This window comes from Tursiops truncatus, chromosome 6, assembly GCF_011762595.2.
Source record: "Tursiops truncatus isolate mTurTru1 chromosome 6, mTurTru1.mat.Y, whole genome shotgun sequence".
NCBI classification, from domain to species: Eukaryota; Metazoa; Chordata; class Mammalia; order Artiodactyla; family Delphinidae; genus Tursiops; species Tursiops truncatus.
In genome coordinates, this window is record NC_047039.1 from 29,778,521 (window position 1) to 29,793,190 (window position 14,670).

Genomic DNA, 14,670 nt, shown 5'->3' on the forward strand with positions numbered 1-14,670 from the left:
TTTTTGATGCGGACCATTTTTAAAGTCTTTCATTGAATTTTTACAATATTGCTTCTGTTTTATGTTTTGGTTTTTTGACCACGAGGCATGTGGCATCTTAGCTCCCCGAACAGGGATCGAAACCGGCACCCCCTGCATTGGAAGGCGAAGTCTTAACCACCGGACCGCCAGGGAAGTCCCTCCCCCCAGCAGTTTATGAGAAATCCCATTAATCCACATTCTTTCCCATTGTCAGAAATGTTTATCTGCAGTGCTCCTCATTCTCTTTTCATCCTTTCCTCTCACCCTTGTTTTAGTTGGAGAGCACAGTGCAGCTCCATCAATGTGCCCATTCGGACTAGTAGGCAAAAACTTAAGGCTGTCATGACAAGCCTCTTTTCTGAGCTTGCATAACAAATGGCTCCAGTACAAACAGCAAATCAGTTCAGGTTCTGGTGCCAGTAGTACAGAGTTTAATAATGTACTAGACTAAATCTCCCACAGATAAAAACTATAAACTCTGGGGAAAATATTTTTTTAAACTATTTGAAGGTACTGGAGAGCAACCCAAAAAGCAGATTAAAACTGGCGGGGATTCAACCCTTGAAAAAGGAAACCACATTGGGTAATCTTCTAACTTTTCCATGAGGGCTCTCATGTAAGGGGTAGAAGGGGGGTTGAGTGGGTGGAGGGGTGAGGGGGTGGCCAGAGCTCAAGGCACAATCTGATTGACTTGAGGTGTCAAAAGACAGAGCTGTGGGCTGCCAGAGGAACAAAAAATAGATGGGGCAAAAGAAACGAATATAAAAAGATAAACCCAAATATATCTACAAGTACATTAATTACAAAAACTAAGTGAAAATCAACTAAATACACTAGTAAAAAACAAAGATGGGACTTCGCTGGTGGCACAGTTGTTAAGAATCCACCTGCCAATGCAGGGGACACAGGTTCAAGCCCTGGTCCAGGAAGATCCCACATACCATGGAACAGCTAAGCCCGTGCACCACAACTGCTGAGCTGCGTTCTAGAGCCCGTGAGCCACAACTACTGAGCCTCCATGCCACAACTACTAAAGCCCGTGCGCCTAGAGTCGTGTTCTGCAGCAAGAGAAGCCACTGCAGTGGGAAGCCCGCGCACCACAAGAGTAGCCCCCACTCACTGCAACTAGAGAAAGCCTGTGCACAGCAACAAAGACCCAGTGCAGCCAAAAATAAATTAATTAATTAATAAATAAACAAGTAAGCAAATATGTCAGACTGGATGAAAAACCAAGACCCACTATATGTTGTTTTCAAGAGACCAGTTCTAATTATAAAGACACAGATAGGTTAAAAGGAAGGAAAGGGATACGTAATGTAAACAATAAGCACAAGAAAGCTGGTATCACTCTACTAGCAGCAGATGCATTAGGTTTCAAGATAAGGAGTATGACCAGACAAAAAGAGGTACATTTTATAATTATGCAATAGTTCATCAGGAGAAATGCCAATTACAAATAGATATATGCCTAATAACCGAGTTCTGAAATACACAAAGCAAAAACTGACAGAAGTAAAAAGAGAAATAGACAAATCCACAGTCACACATAAAACACTTGGAAGTGAATTTTTTAAAAGGTGTATCAGTTTTCCTGGAACTTCCCTGGTGGCACAGTGGTTAAGAATCCGCCTGCCAATGCAGGGGACACGGGTTCGATCCCTGGTCCGGGAAGATCCCACATGCCATGGAGCAACTAAGCCCGTGTGCCACAACTACTGAGCCTGTGTTCTAGAGCCCACAAGCCACAACTACTGAGCCCGTGTGCCACAACTACTGAAGCCTGCACACTTAGAGCCCGTGCTCTGCAACAAGAGAAGCCACCGCAATGAGAAGCCCGCGCACCGAAACAGAGTAGCCCCCACTCACCGCAACTAGAGAAAGCCCGCACACAGCAATGAAGACCCAGTGCAGCCAAAAATAAATTTATTTTTTAAAAAAAAAAAAGGTGTATAAGACCTCTACTTGGAAAACTATAAAACATTGGTGAGACAAACTAAAGAAAACTTAAACATATAAAGAGAGAAACTATATTTATGAATTGTTGAGATGCCTCGTTCAATGTAATCCTAGTTAAAATCCCAACATGGTTTTCAAAACAGAAACTGACAGGCTGATTCTAAAACTTATATGAAAATGCAGAAGACCTACAGTAGCTAGAACAATTTTGAATAAACAAAAGAAAAAAAAAATTCAGACTCCCATATTCTTATGGGAAGCAGAGGGGCAATGGTCCATCTTCTGCAACTGCTTCAAGGCTGAGTAGGGGCCTGTCAGGAAGTAAAAATCTCTGGATGCCTGATCTAGGGGCCCCAGGGGTAGGACAGCTCCTTGTTTTAAGTTGGTATGTGCTGGAATCCTCGCATAGCCATCATTTTGATGTGGAACTGTTGTAACGGTTTCCATAGCCTTTCCATGAATCTCCTTGATGATGAAGCACTTTTTGTAACAGCATCAGAGTACAAAAATATCTGTAAATGACAAAAGACTTAAAAGGCATGGTTAAACATCTGATTATATTTAGTTCAACATACGAAATAATCCTCATTAAATATTTCTCTTTGAGATACCTCAGGGGCCCTCTAAGGTATCCCAAAGTTAGCTGGAAATCAAAAGAACTTTAATTAAAATTTGATATTTTAGGAAGTTTGTCAAAAAGTTTTAAAACACTTGGTCAAATAAGATCATAGGTCACTGTGAGACAATACTTATTCCTTAACCAAAGTGACAATAAAAGATTTCAAAGGCAAAAAAAACCCCAAAAAACAGAGGATTCAAACTACCTGATTTCAAGACTTGAAGCTATAGTAATCAAGACCAAGACAGTGAGGTATTGGCAAAAGGATAGATCAGTGGAAGAGAATAGTGTCTAGAAATAGATCCATACATATATTAATATGTAGTCAACTGATTTTTGACAGAGATGCCAGGAAAATCAATGGGGAAAGGAAAGTTTTCAACAAACAGCACTGAAACAAGTGGATATCCAGGTAGGAGAAAATGAACCTCTACCTCACAAACACAAAAATTAATTTGAGATGGATCATAGACTTCAAAATAAATGCTAAAGCCATAAAGCTCCTAGAAGAAAATGAAAAGAATAGCATTTTTGACATTGGGATAATCTGAGATTTCTTAGAAGGAATGCAGAAAAGCACTAGCAATATGAGAAAAATGGATAAATTAGACTTTATCAGAATTTAAAACTTCTGGTGTTTGTAGACATCCTTAAGAAAATGAAAAAGCAATCCACCAGCAGGTAAAAAATATTCTCAATATATATATCTGACAGGGGACTTATATCCAGAATATATAAAGATCTCTTACAACTCAAGAACATAAGAGACAACTCAGTTTTAAAAATGGACAAAAGACTTGAATACACACTACAAAAAATATGTATAAGTTGGCAGTAAACATATCAGGAAAATGAATAGTAAAGTCATAATAAGGTAATATTTCACACCCACTAATATTGCTAAAATTAATAAGATTGACAATACCAAAAGTTGACAAGTATGTGGAGCAACTGAAATTGTCATAAATTGTGATGGGAGTGTGAAGTGGTACAACCACTTTGAAAAATTACATGGCAGTTTCTTAGAAAGTTAAACAAGCATCTACTCTATGACCTACTAATTCCATTCCTATGGTATTTACCCAAGAGAAATGATAGCACATATCCACAAAAAGACATAAATGTGAATGTTAACTGCAGCTTTATTCATAACAGCCCCAAACTGGAAACAACCCAAGTGCCCATCAATGGGAGAATAAATAAACAGATTATAGTATATTCATACAATGACTACTTCAGAGCAATTTTTTAAAAAATGAACTCCGCATACACAATAGCATGGATGAGTTGCAAAAGAACATGTTGAGCCAAAGAAGCCAGACACACAAAAATACATCCTCTTATGATTCTATTTGTGTGAAATTCAAGAACATACAAAACTACTCTCTCTTGTTGAAATAAAATATTGGTTGCTGGGATGGGGTGGAGGGATTGACTATAACAGCCACAAGGGAACTTTCTGGGGTGATTGAAATGTTCTGTGTCTTGGGCTTCCCTGGTGGCACAGTGGTTGGGAGTCCGCCTGCCGATGCAGGGGACACGGGTTCGTGCCCCGGTCCAGGAAGATCCCACATGCCGCGGAGCAGCTGGGCCCGTGAGCCGTAGCCGCTGAGCCTGCGCGTCCGGAGCCTGTGCTCTGCAACGGGAGAGGCCACAACAGTGAGAGGCCCACGTACCGCAAAAAAATAAAAAAAAAAAAATGTTCTGTGTCTTGATTGGAGTGATGGTCACATTGGATTTACACATTTACCAAAAGTCATTAAATTGTACACTTAAAGCCCTTGTACTTCACTGCTTATAGATTTTACCTCAACTTTTTACAAAAGTTCTTCAAAACTTCTGTGCCTTCTGAGGGCATAGCTAGGATAGCGCTTCGGCCCTCAAAGTATCGTGAGCACCATTGTTGTTTTATGCTGTTTTGATTATTAAAAAACCATCTCACAACTGCCTTGGAAACTCTCACTTAAATAGAAGATTTATATATATAATTGAGTTCATGTGAGGTGAAGAACTGATATAAAGACATCAAGAGTATAACTTTATTTTTCTTAAGTCCTAGAAGGTGACTTTAAAAAGGTTTAATTTTTTTGGAACATATTTACAAGATTATTAGGAGACTTTTTTTTTTTTTTTGATAAGCATGCAAGGAAACATTCTGACCACATAAAGTAGAGGGTCTTTTTGGGGCAGAGGATGCAAGATTTTGTATTTTCTTAATACCCTTTCCAATGCTAATGTTCAAATGGTTTTGAATTTTTGATTCTGTTGTAGCTGAAGTTTGCATTCAAGACCTACTTTCCTTATGCTTCTCCGTCTCTTGTCATGGTGCTACTCCAACACCCGAAAGGTACGTGAAGGTTGATTCTGCCCATATTAAAATAACTTCTGGGAATACACTGATTAAATTATAACTGTTTCCTCCCAGTTCCTTATCTGTAAAGGGAATTGGTCATTGCTTACATCCTTTAAGCTCTCAGGGTCTCACATTCTGTGGATTTTGATGTGAGAATTTGCTTGACTTCCCAGTTACAATCATTTACTAAAAGAAAGAAAAAAGAACAAAATGGCCTCTAATTGGGTTTTGATAGTCTGTTCTGGATAACACAAGGCCTCTGCTCGTGCCAGCCAGATCTACCTGGATGCCAGGAACAGGCTAATAAGACTTGGCTGATTCGGAATAAAACAGTATGTTTATTTGTATTTCATTCTTTCTACTCTGTGCCCCCTGTTGCAAAAGAAAAGATAAAATGATGAATGAAACCAAGGAAGTTTAGTGGAAATTTCTCCTAACCAAGCCAAGGGAAGCCTTTTGAAAGAATTCAGTAAGTGTATTAGACCACAGCCCTCTCTGATTTCATTTGCCAGCCTTCCAGAGGCCATATCCAGTTGGGGAAGTGATGATTCTGCCCTGATTCCACTGATGTTGATCTGTTAACATGCCTGTGAGCTCCTGTTTAGGAAACATTTCAGAAATAGAGAATATAGACATCCTTCCCATCTAAAGCCTGAAATCTGAAGCAGAGGCAACACTGACACAAGACAGACTCTGTGCTGTAGAAAACGGCATTCATCTGACCATGGAAGGAAAGAGGAGAGAAAAGAGTAAAAGAATCCGTAATATTTCCTTTTTATGCCATTTTTTTCCCTGGCTTTTTCCTGAGACTTGAGTAAGTAAATTCATTTGAGGAAAGTATGATTCGAGGTTTCAGAGCATTTTACAAAATCAAAGTTCCTCTTCCTTGTTCTAAAAGATTAGGTTCTCACCTAGAGTGACCCATTTGATGCTGTCCTCTGAGATGCTAGAGGTGGAGGTGGTGACAGGCCTGGTGGGATCTCTAGTCAGCTGTTTTGTGGAACTTAACCTGTGGGGACACAATGGGAAAACTTTAATAACAAGACAGAAAAGTCAGTAATTCACTTTCCAGGGCCACGTCTCACAGCCTAAATCAGATGAGCAAAGCCTAAGGTCAGCCTGTGTGAGCAGCTGAATGAGCTCCAGAAAAAGTATTGGGGTTGTTATTTTTTAATTTGGAAATCTATAAACAAAAGACTACCTCTGCTAGTTCCTAGAACAGTTTTCTGCATGTTACATTTGGAAAAATAATGTTACATTCACAAATTGAAGTGTTTTTTAACAGTAGAATCTTCTATTCATCAGAAATTGATCTTATGCCCACTGTAAAGTCTTGTAGGCATTAAACATGGGTCACTTATGAGCCCTGACTATCCAGGAGCTACAAGTAAAGAAGACATAAAATACATATCTAAACAACTAATAAAAAGAAGAAAACAAAAGTGCCTTCAAAGCCTGCAAATCAGGAGTTATGGGAGTTCAGAAGAGGGAGAGAGATAATTTATGATTCTTTAACATTTGTGGGGTAGTAGTGGTTATTGTATCACTTACATTATCTTTCTCGTGTATTTAATTATAGAACCTATCACTACATGGAAATGTGGTAGCCTTTTTCAGATGTTGTTTAGAACTACAGATACATACATGGTCAGAAGTGTTTAAGACCATGGGAAAATTGTGAAACCAGAAAAACTAACTAAAGAAAAGACATTTGTCTGTATGATACCCATGTATTTTTTTCTGACCTTTGTTTTTTTAAAAAAAACTATACACCTGGGCTTCTCTGGTGGCGAAATGGTTGAGAGTCCGCCTGCCGATGTAGGGGACACGGGTTCGTGCCCCAGTCCGGGAAGATCCCACATGCCGTGGAGCGGCTGGGCCCGTGAGCCATGGCCGCTGGGCCTGCGCGTCCGGAGCCTGTGCTCCGCAACGGGAGCGGCCACAACAGTGAGAGGCCCGCATACCGCAAAAAAAAAACCAAAACTATACACCTGAAATCTTATTCTAAATTCATCACAATCGTAGAAAAACAGTTGGGCAGCCCATTCCTAATTCCTTGTTGATTATTTTATTATAATCTCCATGTATGTTGAAATCACAGATTACTAGTGATATGGAGGAGGGGGTAGGTGAGTAGAAAAGAAAAAACCCTGGGGCATCTTCCACATAGCCTTTGTAAACCCTACGGTGGGCTGCCTGTGCAGTCTCTCTGTCCACTCCCATGTACCCAAGTAAAAGAGCCTTTGAGTTTAGCTCTGTGTAACACTGACAGGTCTTTCTTCCCAGGCCAGGGACATAGATTCTGGATGGGATCAGCATGAGAGCGGTGGTACGGATTCTGTGGACCAGGAAAATTAAGGCCTTTCCTCCAAATGGCCTCTTCTGGTCTTAGCTGTCGATGATTCCTAGTAGGTTTGACTTTTCTTCAGCTCCTCTCTGATGGCTCTCTCCACCCACAGATATCCCACAGGGACTTTGGCACCAGGCACTGAAACATATCTCTGAAATGCTCAAAGAAGTAGTTGAAGACCAAACTCATGGGTAAGCAAACACTGATGACTCGTAGGTCTGTTTCACACGCGTTTGCTCTGGATCCTTATCTTCCCTTGAGCAGGCCTGACAGGGGAAGGCATTACAAGCATACCTCAGAGATATTGCAGGCTTCGTTCCAGACCACAGCAATAAAGTGAGTCACACGACTTATTTGGTTTCCCAGTGCTTATAGAAGTTATGTTTACACTATCCTGCAGGCTATTTAGTGTTCAATAGCACTATGTCTAAAAAAAACAATGCACATACCTTAATTTAAAAATACTTTATTACTAAAAATTGCTAACCATTGTCCGAGCCTTCAGTGAGTCATAATCATTTTGCTGGTAGAGGATCTTGCCTCAACGTTGATGCTGCTGACTGATCATGGTGGTGGTTGCTATGTATGGGGTGGCTTTGGAAGTTTCTTAAAATAAGACAATATGAAGTTTATCACATCAGTTGACTCTTCCTTTCACAAACGATTTCTCTGTAGCATGCAATGCTGTTTGATAGCATTTTACCCACAGCAGAACTACTTTCAAAATTGGAGTCATTCCTTTCAAACCCTGTCACTGCTTTATCAACTAAGTTTATGTAATACTCTAAACCCTGTGTTGTCACTTCAACAGTCTCATGGCAGCTTCACCAGGAGTAGGTTTCGTCTCAAGAAACTACTTTCTTTGTTCATCCATAAGAAGCAACTCCTCGTCCATTAAAATTTTATCATGAGATTGCAGCAATTCAGTCATATCTTCAGGCTCCACTTCTAACTCTAGTTCTCTTGCTGTTTCTGCCGCATCTGCAGTTACTTCCTCCACTGAAGTCTTGAACCCCTCAAAGTCGTCCATGAGGATTGGAATCAACTTCTTCCAAACTCCTGTTAATGTTGATATTTTGACCTCTTCCCATGAGTCACAAATGTGCTTAATGGCATCTAGAATGGTGAATCCTTTCCAGAAGATTTTCAGTTTACTTTGCCCAGATCCCTCAGAGGAATGTATTTCTTAAATAGTAAGAGTTGAAAGTCGAAATGATTCTTTGATTCATGGGCTGCAGAATGGCTGTTGTGTTAGCAGGCATGAAAACAACATTAATCTCACTGTACATCTCCATCAGAGCTCTTGGGTGAACAGGTGCATTGTCAATGAGCAGTAATATTTTGAAAGGAATTTTTTTTTCTGAGCAGTAGATCTCAGCGGTGGGCATAAAATATTCAGTAAAACATATTGTAAACAGATGTGCTGTCATCCAGCCTTTGTTGTTCTATTAATAGAGCACAGGCACAGTAGATGTTTTAAAGGGCCCTAAGATTTTCAGAATGGTAAATAAGAATTGACTTCAACCTAAAGTCACCAACTACATTTGTCCCTAACAAGAGAGTTGGTCTGTCCTTTGAAGCTTTGAAGCCAGGCATTGACTTCTCCTCTCCAGCTATGAAAGTCCTAGATGCCATCTTCTTCCAATATAAAGCTATTTCGTCTACATTGAAAATCTGTTGTTTAATGTAGCCACCTTCATTAATTATCTTGCTAGATCTTCCAGATAACTTGCTGCAGCTTCTACACCAGCACTTGCTGCTTCACCTTTCACTTTTACATATGGAGATGGTTTCTTTCCTTAAACCTCATGAGCCAACCTGTGCTAGCTTCAGACTTTTCTTCTGTAGCTTCCTTACCTCTCTCAGCCCTCACAGAATTGAAGAGAGTTAGGGCCTTGATCTGGATTAGGCTTTGGCTTAAGAGAATGTTGTGGCTTATTTGATCTTCTATCCAGACCACTACAACTTTCTTCGTATCAGCAATGACTGTTTTGCTTTCTTATCATTCATGTGTTCACTGTAGTAGCACTTTTAATTCCCTTCAAGAATATTTCCTTTGCATTCACACCTTGGCTAATTGTTTGGCGCAAGAAGCTTAGCTTTCAGCGCATCTCAGCTTTAGACATGCCTTCCTCACCAAGCTTTATAATTTCTAGCTTCTGATTTAAAGTAAGAGACGTGCCACTCTTCCTTTCACTTGAACAGTTAGAGGCCATTGTAGGGTTACTAACTGGCCTAATTTCAATATTGTTGTGTCTCCTACGGAGGCCCAAGGAGAAGGACAGAAAACGGACAATTGGTAGGGCAGTCAGAACACACACATTTATCGATTAAGTTCATCATCGTATATTGGCACAGTTCATGGCACCCCAGAACAATTACAATAGTAACAAGGAACGTCACTGATCACAGATCACCATGACAAATATAATGGAAAAGTTTGAAATATTGTGAGAATCACCAAATTGTACACAGACAGGAAGCGAGCAAATGCTGTTGGAAAAATGAAGCCAATAGACTTGCTCGACGCAGGGTTGCCACGACCTTCAGTCTGTGAAAAAACACAATTACCTGTGAAGTGCAGTAGAATGAGGTATGGCTGTATTGGTCTGTTTCCATCCCCAAACAGGTAAGCACACTGCTGAGTAAGAAGTGGAGGAAGCACTTTGAGCAGCTCAGAATAAATAGGCTGCATGTGTAAATACCTGGCATAGCAACTGTTCTGAGTAATGGCTAGTGTTAGGCTTTGAAATGTACAAGCATAACAATAAAAATAATAGACCTTAGGAAGAAAGCAGTGCTCACATGCTGCAACCCCTGGCCTGCAGAAGGAGAAGGGCACCTCTCTGGGCCCTTCTCTACCTCTCCAGGGAAGGAAATTCTAAACTTCTCTTGCACAGTAGGATGAAATGTTTCTTTTCCTCCTCCTTGTAATAAATATTTGTCTAAAATTAGAAAATCCATTCTAACATAAAGTAATTTCTAACATTATGATATTAGGTGCCCTCTTACATGTGTTATTTCCCTAGAAGCATTCACATTTAGGCTTTGCTAAGTTCCTTGTAACATAGTACCTTCGACTTCCTCTTAACTTCTTTGCTTTTAGAGTATACATATCTTATTCATTGTCTATACTAGCCTACTGATACTGTCTTTACTTGTTGCCACTTTTCCTTCTTGAAATTCTCTATAATCTCATTACTGAGCCATCACGTATTATGGCTGGTGCTCTTCTGTTCATCATCACTGATGCAGGTTTGGGTGCCAGTTACTCACTTACACAGCCTCCCTCCCCGACCCTGCCCCCAAACTCTTACCAGCAGAGGAGACAGACAGAACTGTCAGCCAAGTGGGGATCAGAGGATTGGCCATATTAATGACCTGCCATACCCTGGCAGCCCCATACACACCCCTTCTGGCTGTCTCTGTTGAAGAGCAGGGCCTAGACCCCAAACCTCTTAGGGCTCCTGCCTAACCCAGATCTGCCTCAACTAGGCTTCAGGGCCACCCGCGGGGAGGGCTCTGTGAGCAGCCTTAGGCACCTTCTCAGCCAGCCCCATGGGACTGCATTGCACACTCGGCTGCTAGAGGAAGAGAGGCAGAATGACCAGGCCTTGAGCCGTGATCCAGGAGGGATGCCCATGTGGGGGCAGCGAGCATGGGGGAGCCCTTGCTCAGCTCACTCGTCCGTGAGGCCTGCAGGAAGGAGACCCTGTGGAGCTGGTTCCTTGCTTCTGAGACATAACCCAGCCCACTGCTCATGTGGCCCCTGGAGCATCAGCTCTCCCTGTTGTGGGGACAAGGGAGTAAGACTGGTGCTCCTCCTTCTTCCTTTTCTGTCATTGTTTTGCAAGTTAGATTTCAGAACATTTAATCACTTGTTTTCGGGGAGGACTTGAACAGGAGGAGAGCAGTGACTAGGAGAGGTGGGAACGGCGCTGGCTTGGGGATTCCATGGGCCAAGCGGGGGACCACGCACCCAGATCCAGCAAAGACGGAGCGCTGCAGAGGGGCTCAGAGCTTTCCTGTTCTAGGAGCTTCCCCAGTTCAGAAGGAAAGTTCTGCTCTATGCTAATCTCAGGCCAGTCCTGCTCCATTTCTCCCAGGGGAGATGTTAAACTGCTAGGACTGTCACTATGCAAAATTAGTGGGTCCTTACCTTAAGCAGAGTCTACCCTTTATTGCAACTCCCGGTTCCCTGTGTGACAAAAGGATAGCTTCACAAAAGCTTTAACTTTTCAGCATTGATGTATACTTGATGCCAGGAAAGAGTAATATACAGCTCATTAAAAATTCATAATTGCCAAAATACTGACCAGAATCTTTTGTCTTGTGAGAAAAGGAATAGCACGTGTTTCGGCCTGTGTCCCTTCTCTGGTCTCCGTCTGGACCCCAGGGAGCCCCCTCGTTTCTTGCTTGGGGCTACCTGGGCGGCTGCCTGGTGGCTGAGGGGCCCCACTCTCCACAGCAGCCCGGCTGTGCAGGCCACGCAGAAGGCAGAGCCGTGGGCCTGCAGGTTCTCATCTTGCGTCGTTCTTGATGATCATGGGCCAAAACCTTCCTTTGTCGAAGGCCTGTTTGCACTCAGTGTCCCTGCATGACCTTGATTTAAAGATTTAAATGTCTGAGGTCCTCAGGGCACATGAGGTTTTGAGAGGCATGCCATTGAAAGTCCTGTGACAGGTTCAGGGCGGCATTGTGAGCTCTTTTTCTGAGGCTAACTCGTATTCCTTGCAAGTTGTACTTCAGTGGATAAGAACAATTGAAGCCAACCATTCACAAACACAAGTTGCTTTAAGAACCTAAAGGAAAAAGCAATCAAGTTGCCCGGCTGCCATGTGTTCTGGTTCTGTTCCAGGTCCTACGGAGGCCCCTTTGAGAGCTGGTTTTTGTTCGTTCACTTTGGAGGATGGGCTGACATGGCGGCTGAGCAGTTACTGACGTCGGAGGCTGAGGCTGAAGCTCCAGAGGCCCTGCTGTGGCTCCTGGCTTTCAGCTGCGGTCCAGGAGCTGGGCATCAGCAGAGAGCACAGACCATGGTGGGTGGCCAGGCCTATGGTGTGCGGCCTCAGGATCAGTCTCTCAGGGGCTGGAAGGGGCCCTGCAGTGGGTGTGGCTTTCACTGACCCCCAGGCACCTCAGCAGGTACATGCAGACATCCGCCTGGACGAGTGAGTGGGAGCTGGGCCTGGGGTCGAGGTGTTTTCCTGCCCTCAGGAGTGGACTGGAGGCCAGGCGCTGCCTGCTGTCCTGGGAGGCACCCAGGAGATGAGGTGCAGCCCTTCCATCCCTGGGTCATCTTATCTCTTCTTGGTCACTGCCACTCTGTCATGCTTCACGGGCGTGCCTGGCCCTGGGGCCGCTCCCTCCAGGGGATGCCATGCAGGGTCTGACCCCTCTTCTGAGGAGCATCGTCCTCTTTCTGATCAGTGGCCTGGCACTGTCTGCTTCCGTCTTGACTTAACTCCTTTCTTGGATCAGTCAATAGATCCTCACAGAACCGGCTTTGTTTAGAACTCTTAGAAAAGTAATCACATGATATTAACCACTTAGTTTCTGAAAAAGGACTTGGTCATTTCCTAAATAACAGAGCAGCAAAGTACAGGAGTGGCTAGCTGTCTGTGGCAGAGACAGTTGTTATTTTGTGTGGAATATAATATTAACAGGAGCAATGTTTTGATTAAAGGCATTTGCACCTTCCTTACAAACATTTATTTGCTGGTTTTTAAAAGTTCAACTGCCAGCGCTTTTTGCTGATTTTAATAATTAAAGGGAGCAGGTTTCTTTATGTAGAGAGCAGTGCTCCTATTTGCTTGATGTTTTCTGTTTGAACAAAACAGAGACTAGTTCAGATATGGCTGTATATTTTACTTGTTTAAAAGCATGTTATATGGCAGGAGAAAGAAAAGAGTTGGAATTTTAAAAAGTTGAAATTTGGTGATGATTTTGGATCAAAAATAGAACATTTTTTTTTAGAAATTAACATGTATCTCAGAATTGCTATCTGATTAAAAAGAAAGCCTATTTTTCCCTTTTAAAATATCACATTAAACTAATTGAAGAGAATCCTAATTTTTCAGTATCTTAATTTTAATAATTTAAATGTATGAAGCACTAATGATTTCTGAAGCCTTTTTATATACTTTATATTTGATTCTGTATAAGCTAACTTGGTAGGTTATATGTTAAATTCCAAATCTATCATAGAAGCTGACAGATTACTTTTGAAGTGTAGAGAAATAAATTGTCCAATAAGGTTTATTTTCTAGAGAGTTCTGCATTGGCCTATCTTTCTACTAGTTAAGTTGGTCCTTTTTTTTTTTTTTTTTTTTTTAAATAAAACTTATGCCTAGTTCTTACTCAGGGGGTGCTTTGCAGCCTGGATAAAAACAGATTAGCTCACTCAGTAGTTTAGTGCCAGTACGTGTGTTTCCTTCCTCTTCCTTCTCGGTGCTCAACCTGAGGCACCAGTTTGTGTGGCATCCCGGGGAGCAAATGGGGCCCAGTTTTCCTAGTTTAACTAGTAGTGCATACTTCTCGCTCTCCTGACCTTTGATGGTCTGTTGGATGACTTGACAAACTGTGAACTCTCTTTGAAAGCATGATTATTGTAAGATTTGACTGAGCTTGACAATATCTGTGCCTTTGCCTTGAAAGGCATAATTAAATCACGGTACCGGACTGTACGCAGCAGCGTTCTGTGACTGGAACCGTCACCTCTGCTGGGCATCCTTGAGGTGCAGGATTGGGAGGGGGTGGGGCAAAGAGCAGCCGTTCCTGCCTGAGACGCGTACAGCCGGCTCAGAGACCGCTCCACTCTGCAAACCATGTTCTCTGCCAGCCAGTGTTCATCTCCTTTTGCTGACTTTGAATTAAATCATGATAAAAAACGACTATGTTTGTATACTCTTAAGAATTAGGTGAGGGGTCACACTCTTTAACCCTGTCATTCTACTTCTAGGAATTATCCTAAGGAAGTAGTTAGAGAGCCATAGAAAGATTTATGTACGAGATCATTGCAGCATTGCTTGTAACTGCAATAACTGAAAATGGCCTATATTTCAACAGTAAGGATATCGGCTAAATAAATTGTGGTGTATTACAACCACAGAATAGCATTCTACCATGAAAAATCATGTTATCAAAGCAAATGTGCTATCGATAATGGTAAATTGCTTAGAGTGAACTGTGAAAACTAGAATACCTCATGTATAGTGAGTGCTGTGTTCACAATGCATAGAGAAAAGATGATAAGGATGTAAACCTCACTTTCAACGAGTCTCTTTGGATAGTGGAGTTATAGTCACTTTGATTCTTTTTCTTTTTACTTTTTTAAATGTTTTACAGTGAGCATATATAAATTTTCATAAT

General features: G+C 41.9%; 1 protein-coding gene and 1 long non-coding RNA gene across 2 annotated transcripts in view; one reads left to right on the top strand and one right to left on the bottom strand.

The window, feature by feature from the left end:
• Window positions 1-14,670, top strand: part of FANCC (FA complementation group C) — a 265,518-nt gene that overhangs the window by 240,488 nt on the left and 10,360 nt on the right. Inside the window, exons 11-13 of the mRNA XM_073805985.1 lie at window positions 4,868-4,943; window positions 7,409-7,490; window positions 12,158-12,338. Coding sequence (XP_073662086.1) covers window positions 4,868-4,943; window positions 7,409-7,490; window positions 12,158-12,338 — 339 coding nt within the window. The remainder of the gene's footprint in view (window positions 1-4,867; window positions 4,944-7,408; window positions 7,491-12,157; window positions 12,339-14,670) is intronic.
• Window positions 17-12,163, bottom strand: LOC141278957 (uncharacterized). Its single transcript, XR_012332456.1, has 2 exons — window positions 11,616-12,163; window positions 17-5,958 (listed from the first exon to the last, which is right to left on the bottom strand). It is a non-coding gene; the product is annotated as an uncharacterized lncRNA (long non-coding RNA).